The sequence below is a fragment of the Dromaius novaehollandiae genome, chromosome 4 (genome assembly GCF_036370855.1).
Source record: "Dromaius novaehollandiae isolate bDroNov1 chromosome 4, bDroNov1.hap1, whole genome shotgun sequence".
Classification (NCBI taxonomy): domain Eukaryota; kingdom Metazoa; phylum Chordata; class Aves; order Casuariiformes; family Dromaiidae; genus Dromaius; species Dromaius novaehollandiae.
In genome coordinates, this window is record NC_088101.1 from 52,823,036 (window position 1) to 52,833,912 (window position 10,877).

The following is a 10,877-nucleotide window of genomic DNA, read 5'->3' on the forward strand; positions in this document are numbered from 1 at the left end:
GGCTGGGAGACTGCAAACCAGGCTAATACTGCTGAGACTTGTGTAAATTTAATTGAATGTGTTGTGTGATTACTGTTTTTAGGACACCTAGAGCCTCAGGGGGACAGCTTCATTATTTAATTTGTTTAAAATAAAAGATACTCTTAAGAGCAAGTGTAACTTTGCTTCTGGAGATGAGCTAGTCTTTGGTTTACACCTACAATTTACAAATGCAGTATTTGCTTTTTTTTTTTTTTTTTTTTAAATTGTAGTCAACCTGTATTCAATATGGCTGCTTTTTAAAATGGATTACTTAAATTACGTGTGCATTGGTGGAGTCAGGCATTCAGTGGATAGTAGGCCACTGGAGAGTAGAAAAGTTACAATTAAGAAAAAAGTAGTTGAAGATATTCGTCAATATGAAAAGCATTGTGTTACGCCCTAGAGAGCTTTTATTCTTTTGCTATAGTATAGCCAAACATGGCTACAAGGAAGTCAGGAATATTTCCCTCGGGGTAAAATAATTGCTCATCTAGAATCTTTCAGAACTACAGTGTGGCTGAACTGTAACAGAGCACCTTCATTTTTAATATGAACTCTGCGTATTCTTAAATTGATAATAGGATTTCAAACTTTGACAGGTTGCCACCTGGCTGTCATGTCAAAAAACAAAGTCTAAAAAGAAATGTATTAAAATATATTTAGGTAACTGTGAATCTAATGGCTTTTCCTTTGGTGCTGTCACTATCCTTCACTAAATACGTAAAATGTAGGTGGCAGGTTTTTTGCCTTTCTCTTTTATGTTTTGCTTTCTGTTCCTGACAGTGCCATATACCCCTTGCTCCCTGAAGGTTGTATCCCTGTGGTTGTCCATGTTCTGAGTAAGAATGCTGACATAAGCAAAACAGACTGTTTAGGAACAGCTTCTCCTGACTTGAACAGTGAGCTTTCTGCACATCTCCCACATGCAGGAGGCCATGGGCGAGGGACCTGTTTTTTCTTCTGGGTCATGGACTGTTACCAGAAGTGTTCTTAAAGAACAGCTTGTTCTGTCCCGTTTGCTGAAGCAGCTTGGCAGTAACCCCACTGAAGTCTAGTGTGAGAGCTCGAGGCGGTCCGTGTGTACATATTTGTTCTTGGCAGGGATGCATGAACTTAAGAGAACTCATGGGACAGTTGAGCTGAATTCATGGCGTGCACATGCACATGCCAAGTTCATGGCACAGACCTGGAGGATGGGATTTCTCCAGCCTTCTTTGTTGATACCTTATCTCTGTATGCAGACAGACGGGCACTTCTGGGGTGCATTTAACTGAAGTCGAATGCAGATGTCTAAACAGAAATGAATCATGCCTCGGGGAGTGTTTCTCTCCATTGACAAAAAGAGAGCCTAGAACATCTAGCTCAGATATAAAAGTTGACACTGTAAATGCCAAAGTTACCTACAGTGTCTGAAGTTGATAGGAATCTGACTGCTAGTAACCATCCCTCTACTGGTAAGTTAATTTGACCTTTGACTAATTAAGGAGCAGTAAATAAGTTCTGTAACTACTTTTAACTACAACAATGCTTCACAACAAATTTCTTATAAGTTGAACTTTTTCATTTAAAAAGAAAGTTATAAGATTAAAAACCCTAGTAGTTTGCTAAAATGCATAGAGAGATGTATAGTTATCATGCTGTGGTGTATTTGTCAGACATGGATTTTGTTTTTCTCATTCTACTTCTGAGCCGTGTCTTAATCAGTTTTCTTGGATGGCCTATGCATCTTATCCTTAACTAATATTTAATTGATGTGTCGTTTCTATCATTATCTTTCTTTCGTAGAAATTGCTCTCAGATGAAAGACTCTGTCAGAGCGAAGCACTTTATGCCTTCTTGAGCCCTTCCCCAGAGCACCTCAAAGTTATTGATGTGCAAGGAAAGAAGTCATCTTTCTCGCTCTCATCATTTCTGGAACGACTTCCTGGTGATTTGTTTTCTCATCAAGAGGTAAGTGGTAGAAAAGCAGTCTTCCCAGATTCAGTTACTTATCCAAACTAAGCAGGGAGAGCCATTAATATAATACATTTGAATCGCAGGTAACATTGGAAGGCATTTTTAAAGATCTTTAATTTACTGGAAGTGAACTAAGAGTCAAAGATAAGAACTCTCTGTGAATTTAAAAGATGTCCTTCTCTGTAGAGCTGCTTTCAGCCCCCAGCCTGTCCTAGTGCCTGGGGTTATTCCTCCCCAGGTGCAGGACTCGGCACTTCCCTGTGTTGAACTTCACAAGGTTCCTGTCCGCCCATTTCTCCAGCCTGTCAGGGTCCCTCTGAATGGCAGCGCAGCCATCTGGCCTGTCAGCCACTCCTCCCCTCTGAAAACTTGCTGATGGTGCATTCTGTCCCTTCATCCAGGAATGAAGATGCTAAACAGTACTGGCCCCAGTATTGATCCCTGGGGTACATCACTAGCGACCAGCCTCCAGCTGGACTTTGTGCTGCTGATCACAATACTCTGAGCCTGGCAATTCAGCCAGTTTTCAATCTCCCTCACTGACCACTTATCTAGCCTGCACTTCATCAGCTTGTCTATGAGGATGTCATGAGAGACAGTGTCAGAAGCCTTGCTAAAGTCAAGATAAGCAACATCCACTGCTCCCCCTCATCCACCAAGCCAGTCATCTCATAACAGAAAGCTACCAGGTTAGTCAGACATGATTTCCCCTTCATAAATCCATGCTGATGACAATGAAGTGCAATCCATGTGGGACTGTTTAATTTTATAGCAAATTTTCCCACTTTTTATCCTCTAGAAATTCATATTTTAGAGGGGTTTTGACAGGTAAAAATAATTCTTTCTTAGGAAACTTCTCATGGCAGGGAACAGCTGTGTCTTTCCTAACTTCTGGCCAATTTCTGCGGCAGAGCTCGTTTTGACAAAGAATGTCTGCAAACAGTACAGGTTCACAGAGGGAATTTGGAAATAAAAGTGGGAGCCCATGTGCCCGAACTGGCTAGAGCATTTGGTATCAAGTCGTAACAATACTGTCTTTCAAAATGCAGCAAAGAATAGATCAATGACTAAAATAGCTCATTGGCTAAAAATTGATTAAAATTCCATGGCATTCTGTTTTGTGTGGCTCATTGCAGATATGCAGACTGCAAGGAGCTCTCTCCGTTCTTTCTTTTGTTTATATGTTATGTAACTGCAGAAGATCAGTGGTGAAATAATTATTTTATTAAATGCCGAAGCTGCCTGGAATAGATAGTCCTTTTGCAGGATAAATGGAGTCTGGGAAATCTGTACAGTTCTAGTCTGCTAATAGGCAAAAAATCTCGCCTCTCTCAGGAATAAGCAAATCCTGTGTATTTTTTAATTGCATTGTATTTGTAGCTAAATATTACATGCGTGTGTTTTATTTCAGAGTTGGCAGAAGTACTTATTCAGATTTTCTACTAAAGAAAAAAGTGTTTTCACTAAAGTGACTTAGACGGGAATAGCGTAAAGCATGGAAGTATGAAACTATTTGTATTTTGCTATTTAATTGAAAAATATGCTCAAGAAAAAAGCCAGACTGCATATATGTATTCTATTATGTGAGTGTGTAGGAGGAGATAGGAAAAATGGGAGAAGGAAAGGAGAATGTAGTGAGAGAGAATAAAGAAATGAAGAAGCAGAAATAAAGCAACAGAACTGAAAAAATTAAGTGAGGAGTAGAGCAAAAAATTCCCTAAGAATGTAGAAATAGAGGAGTCAGAAAATAATATTAAATTAAAACTGAGTAAGAAGTTATTTCTTACTTCTTATCTGTAGGACCAGGAGCTTAATACTGGCCAGATGTTGTTATGCCAAGCGCTATGTAAATGCAGATGAAGACCATCCTGCTTCACATCCACTTTCCCTCTCCTCTCCCCTCCTGCCCACAAACTGAAACATAAGATGAACCAACAGAATACAGAGAGAATGCAGGGAACTTTTTGACTCTCTGCATCAGGATGGCAAAGGCTTGTCCCAGTTTAAAAATAATAATAAAACAGAATGGAGGAAGAAGAATTGTGAGTGGATCTGGGATCAGCTTTACCCTTTCTCAGACATGCCAAGCTTTTGGTGTGAGCTGTAACCAGCTCAGTCTTGCCCAGTGGTAGTGTTTGGGATAATTTACTAAAGCACTTAAACTGTTAAATCATTTGTTACAAGATTATTAATGAAGTTACTTATGTTAAATCACGTACTACTAGTTGTGTTCTTTCTGTATGTAAGAATTCCTGTTTTACTGTTAACTAGTTAACTGTTAACTACGACTACTAGGACTAATAGTCCTCTACTGTGTAGAGGAGGGCATTTCAGGTTTAGGAAGTGTCAGTGGATAGAAAATGCACTGTGATATAAGAATTTATACTTCCCATTGCATTTTCTAAGTGAGAGGGAGTTCATTGAACTGCAGAAAAATAGAGCAAGGACTTAAGAGAGGTCATCAAGTTCTCCCTCCTGCCCCAAGTAGACTCAACTGTACTGGCCAAATTCTTGGCACTAATGTGTGGTCTAATGCATTTTTAAACCTCTAGTGACTGCTGTTCTCCAGCCTACCAAGGCAGCGTATCTCAGTTCTCAGCAATCATCTCAGTTAGGGACCTTTTCTTACTATCTGACCTAAAGCTCCCTTTTTTCGCCCACTAGCTCTTGTCCTGTCTGCAGCAGATGCAGAATGGTCTACTCCCTCTCTTCACAGCAATCTTCTATGTGTTTGGGGTAGGATCATCTGGGTTTTATCATGAGGTATTACTTTCCTTTGGTCATTCATTCTTTTTCTTCCTTACACTAAGCAGCCCCAGTTTCACCTCCTTTTTATATTAGGTTATGTTTTATTTGATTCTTATGGTTTCACTTTAGACTTTTCCAGTTGAACCATATTTTTCTTGGAAATGTGGTGACTAAAACTTGATTACATGGTGCTCCCACTATGTTTTATTAGGCTATGTGTGACAATTGTTGTTTCTTATGGGCATTAAACATCATGGTATTACATTTGCCCTTTGCACAGCAGCGTGGCCCTCAGATCCCTTTCTGCAGAATTATCATTATTGATTGTTTCATTTCCTACATCTACACAGTGAATTATTGATGCTTTGCAACTATCCTTAGCAGTCTGTACCATGTGTATTTTTTTTTTTTTTTTACATCGTTTCTTCAACTTGGCTAGACCATATAAAAGTGTAATCTTGTGATCTGACAGTCTCCTCGCTCCTCTCGAGCTACCCACAGATTCAGAAAGCTTATTTTCCGGTCTGTTGCCCAGGTGCCTAATGAAAATAGGGAATGGTGTCTATTATGACAAATTAAATAAATAATTTCATGAGTAATGAAAATAATGAAGGGCAAAGATGGCTGTTGACTAGGGGGAGCTAGTGAACAGGACTGGAGTTTGCTCTAGACTCTGTCCTTGGAGTGCACTGTTTGTTGTCAGTAGATTTGTGTGTTTGTGTGGTAAGATTGGCAGCGATTTGTGGTTTCCAAGTCAGCTGGAAACCACATATTTCTTGTCAGTGTAATACGGTTTCTTGTCCCCTTCCTCAGCTGCAGCGTAGCCTGACATTCTCAGAAAGTTTTAAAAGCTGGATACCCATCAAGGTACAGGAGTCAGTGAACAGTGGAGTGATTTTGGAAGTTTACAGTGCACTTCGTTGCTGTGGGTTTTTCTTCCCCTTTTCTAACTATGAAGAGAGAAATAGCATCTCTAGTAGTGCTGAAGAAAATGCCAAATACAACACAGGAAAGGAAAGTTACAGGATACAAGTGGCGGAATATGCAACACTGGAGTTATTTATCCATACACTGTTATGCAGTAAGATTCAGGGACTGGAAATGTAGCCAGAGTCAATGATGGGCTTTGAAGGACATGAGGAAGGAGGAAGATGAGAACTAACGTACAGCTGAGATATTGCGGGATACACTCTGTATAGCAGCATTCAAATGGCAGGCAAGGGATGAGTGAAAGACTGTGACCATAAGAATAAGAAAAGGAAGAGACAAAAATAATGCAAGAGAAATGAGCTACGAAATAAGTTTTCGGGGCTAGAAGATGAGAGGGGGAAAATAAGCAATGTTAGATAATGTTGTGACAAGGAAGCGAAGAGGACAAAGAAAAAGATAATGGAATTTTTTGAAGACCGGGACGGAAGAAGGAAGAAAATCTGTCTGTATGCCATTTTGATCATTCCTGAACAAAGACTGGGAAATTACACCAACCTCAATGTGGGCCAGGTCTCCCTTGCTGGGGTTCTGCTACTAACAGTAGCTGAGCAAGGGCAGGAGGAAAACACAGCGATGTGCTGGCTGCCGTGAACAAGGGCAGGCGGTGCAGGCCCGATGCTGAGGCACATCTCAACAACGCTGAGAAACAGGCCACCGTCTGTTCTTCGCCCTGAAATAAATGGTACCACCAAAACTGGTGTGTCTCAATCCATTCTTCTCCAGTGATCCTATTCTGAATAACCCTGCTGCCTTCAGGATTTAAGCAACTGTTCCAGTTGTGTTCCTCTCTTCCCAGGAAGAAACAGAAGAGGACAGTGACCTGTCAGACTACGGAGACGAGGTGGATGGGAAAAGGGACTCTCTCGCAGAGCCGTGCTTCATGCTGATCGGAGAAATTTTTGAGCTGCGAGGAAGTAAGCTGTAAATCTGCTTATTTGTTAAAGGAATCTGTTAGCCAAGAAATCTCAGGCATTTTGTAATTTGGAGTTTTCTGCTATTTCAATGAGTGGAAATATTCTCACAATCCAAACAGCCAATTAGTTTGAAAAAGAGCTGTTTTGCAGTAGTTCATAACTTCTACATTTTTATTCTAAAGTTAAATTCCAATAAAACATTGCAGTAAAAATGCAACTGGTAGGGGAGAGGGTTTGCATTCAAAATTTCTTGGTTTCTTTCATCAAAAAAATTAGATTTTGTAAGAAGAGGCAAATACCAGTGCATGTTTTCTGAAAATAGGCTGCATAATAGAATGAGCAAATTATGAGGAAAGAAAAAGCAGACTGCTTTATCACGGAACATGTCACTGACAAATCAGCGTGATTTTAATGCCTATTGTAAATCTGTTACATAGATGTTTTAGTTCTGTAATTCGTTTTAGGGAAAAGATGTTAGAACTCTGACATCTTTCAGTACCAGATTTTCTTTTCTTTACCTAAGTGAATCATGGTTGTGAAGACAACTATTTTTGTATCTATTTGAAGGTGCAGCCACACTTAGTGTTGTATAAAATTATTTACAGAGCAACTATTCTAAAATGCAGCACCTTCCAAAAAGTGGCAGATGTATCTCTCAAATATAGGATTTTCTTCTTCTAATGGTGAACTGCATGAAAGAGAGATTAACTAGTAACTACTAAGAAGCAGTCAGATTTGTTTCCTTTATTTGTGATTAAAAGCTGACTGCTTGGGTTATTCAATTGAAAATGTTTTTAGAATTTTAATGCTGCTGCTGTGTATATGACATTATACTAGTCAGTACAAAAATGGGTTTGAATTTTGAGGGTGTTTTGATTTTTTGTTTTTTTTGTTGTTTTGTTTGTTTTTTAGCTAGTATGAAACAGGTAGTTTTGTGGTTTAATAAATTTGAAATATTTTTAAACATAAAAGATTCCAGTATAAACTGCAGATAAACTATCCGGATTTTTCTTTTGGCTGTGATTATAGGGTCTCTAAAGTTATTAAATTCCCAATCTTCATTTGCTGTCCTTTTTTGTTGTTCTAGTGTTTAAGTGGGTCAGAAAAACATTGATTGCACTAGTACAAGTCACTTTTGGAAGAACTATCAACAAGTAAGTAGCTGTTTACTTTAACTCTGAACCTGAATCATTGTTCTGTGAAGAGAAGACTGAGAGCAGTATTATAAATAATCTGGATATTCTGTTGTATATGATAATCTGCATTTGTTTTCCGCCACTCAATTTATAAATATATTACGTTGATTAGAGGAGATATGACACACATGAGTTATCTTTCTCCTTACTTAATTTGTACCACAGTCCGCAAACCAATTTTTTTCTGCCACAGGGCTTTTTTTTTTTTTTTTTTTTTTTTTGGAAAGAACAAATGTATTTCATGGGAGATAGAACTATAAAAAGAAGTGGTGTGGGGTTTATTTTGTTTTGTTTTGTTTAAGTGAAGCAGCCCGGCATATTTGATAGTTTGCTAACATGATAACATGCTTTATCTTTCAGCCCCATGAAGATTTTTCGCAGATCTGAAACTAGATTTCTGTTTTAGATTATTTCTTTCAAATAAAATAGATTTATCTAAAGTGACTGAAATAATGGTTCTCATGCTGTAAAAACACTACAACCTGAAACCAGTACATGCATAACAGAGTAATGGGTTTTCATAAAAGTATGTATTTCTGTATCATTTGAAGATGTGTCTGCAAAATGAGATACGGGTGAGGCTGAGAAGTAAGTGTTCATGCCTGTAAATACCTTTCATGTGAAAAATCTTCTATTTTATTGGTCGGAAAAATTTTTTGATATAAGCCTTCTGCCACATGCAAAGGCCTATGGTAAAACCCTTGATTCAGTAGCACAGATAACTGTTGCAAACGCATCATTTCCCACAGTTCTTCTACCAGTACTGATGCTCTCATGCATCATGGTGGTGATTTTTTTATATGAAAGTCTGTGAATCTGTGATTTCTGTACTATATTCACATAGGCAAAGGAGCACTGAGGATCTGATGAAATGTGTTATTTTTGCTTTGGCGTAGCAGTGGGACTATTACTCAGGTAGGCGTCACAGCCCAGAAATCTAACAGAACAGACTGTTCCTTCATCCATTCAGTGGCTAAATTTGCACATGCCAGCATTGCTTTTAACAGCCTCTCACAGAGGTTATGAAGTGGTAAATTGGACAAGAAGGGCTGGAAATTTGCACGGTTGACTCCTGATGAACCGATGGTCTCTGACAGTATATGTTCACTGAGTTTTTAAATTGATAGGTTCATTTGTTCACACACTGCAGGCAAGTAGCATGAAAGACATACCTGAGAGAGGGAGACGCTCTGTGCGTGCATGCATGATTGTTGTATAGCTTGTACATGTTTGTTGAATTTTTACATTTAGTAATTTTAAGGGTTTCAGCTATACTGTGGCATAGTTAGCTCCAGGAACAGCAATATGGTCTGTGTACCTCAGACTCCTCATGCTGAGGACTACAGTGAGGGCAGGTAGCCATAGCAGGAGGCTGCGACCTCCATTTGTAACCCACCTATTACTATGCTGTTGGTGTCTGAGGGATCTTACTACACTTTTATCAAAACTTCATCTGCTTTTATCATATTGGGAACATCTGTGCACACAACCAGTTTGGAGTTTATGCCAGTTAGTTGGTTGATTTTTTTTTTTCCCCCTCCATCTTTAATCTTTCTTTTCCCAGTGGAGCCTTTGCACTGCCACCCCTTGAAATATGTGTGGATTTACAGATTACATTGAAATGTAGCCATCTCCACATCTCAGTCAGGTATTCGGAGCAAGCTAGATCTTGGAGCACCTAGAGCTGAATAAGATCTGACATGATGCCGGTGAAATCAGCTCAGATAAACTGGGGTAATTACATGAAGACAGGCATTGCCAATTTCCACTGCTTATAGGAATAAAAAGAATAAATCTATATAAAATCTGAAAGACAAACTCTGATGTGCTCCCTTTTATGCTTATTTACAGGCAAATCCGTGACACTGTACATTGGATGTTCAGTGAACCCATGCTTGTTTACTACATTGGTGTGTTTCGAGATGCTTTTTGGCCGAATGGAAAGTTAGCACCACCATCAACAGCCAAAACTGAAGAGCAAAGTCAAGAGACAAAACAGAGAGCACAGCAAAAACTACTTGAAAACATTCCAGGTGAGAACATTTTCATTTTTCTGCTTTATCACAGACTTGACCAATAAGGAAACTCATTAGCCAAATACTGTTCTGCTGCATTTTAGCTTCTTTCCTCTAGAGTTTTAAATTCTGCTTATTTGCATAAATAAGCATAATATTGGTCTTACCTTTGCCTTTCCTGTCTCCAGCTGGTAAAGGTCATGGACTCATGTATAATTACTGCATATAAAATCAGCTGTCAGTGTACTTCTGTAAGTAATATTCACCAAGGAGCATAAGTTAAGACTAAAAATTCTGCTACTTGCCTGCTTAACTAGACTAGCGTGCCACAGTTGTTTTGAAATTAGGAGAAATGTTTTAGGACAAAGCTTTTATACAGTGAAGCTAAATGCACCTGAAGTTAATGAAGAAGCATTGGATCACTATTTCTTCTCCACTTTTAATACAAACTGTAAATAATTCACTTAGTCTTTTATCTGCTTAATTGTGACAACTCTTTTCCATGAAGATTGAGAGGAAATTAAAATGTTGAATCTGCCCTAACTGTCATAGGAGTTTTATCTGTTTGGCTGAAATTGTATTTAAGTGACTGGTTTAATAATATATGAGACTATACTAAAACATGTAACCTGTTGTTCTGGAGATGTGTACGCTGTTACTGAATTCAGAATACTGGAGAATAAAGGTATCTCTAAACTTGTGTCCTACATCACCCACGTGCTTTAAATACTTTGGTGCATGGGGACTATGTATCTTCTAACCATCCACCATTAAGTACACTGTTTTCATTTCTCCTTAGTATATATTTGTTAGCTGGATATTTTGCCCAGTATGAGTGAAACAATTTAAGCTAAAGTAACGTTTGTTGCAGATGCTCTGCAGAGTCTTGTTGGACAACAAAATGCCCGTCATGGTGTAGTCAAAGTATTCAATGCATTGCAAGAAAGAAAGGCTAACAAGCATCTACTCTATGTAAGTAACCAGAAAGGTACCCTTTAATTTTATAATCCCACTAATTGCTGAGCTCTACTTGCTCA

At 38.7% G+C, this 10,877-nt stretch overlaps 1 protein-coding gene across 4 annotated transcripts in view; it reads left to right on the top strand.

The window, feature by feature from the left end:
• Positions 1–10,877, top strand: part of SNX25 (sorting nexin 25) — a 91,024-nt gene that overhangs the window by 78,710 nt on the left and 1,437 nt on the right. For 2 of the 4 annotated variants that reach the window (XM_064511045.1, XM_064511047.1), the window contains exons 14-18: positions 1,807–1,971; positions 6,512–6,629; positions 7,717–7,783; positions 9,677–9,858; positions 10,712–10,812. In XM_064511045.1, the coding sequence (XP_064367115.1) occupies positions 1,807–1,971; positions 6,512–6,629; positions 7,717–7,783; positions 9,677–9,858; positions 10,712–10,812 (633 nt within the window). The other 2 variants (XM_064511046.1, XM_064511048.1) reach the window with 2 other exon arrangements.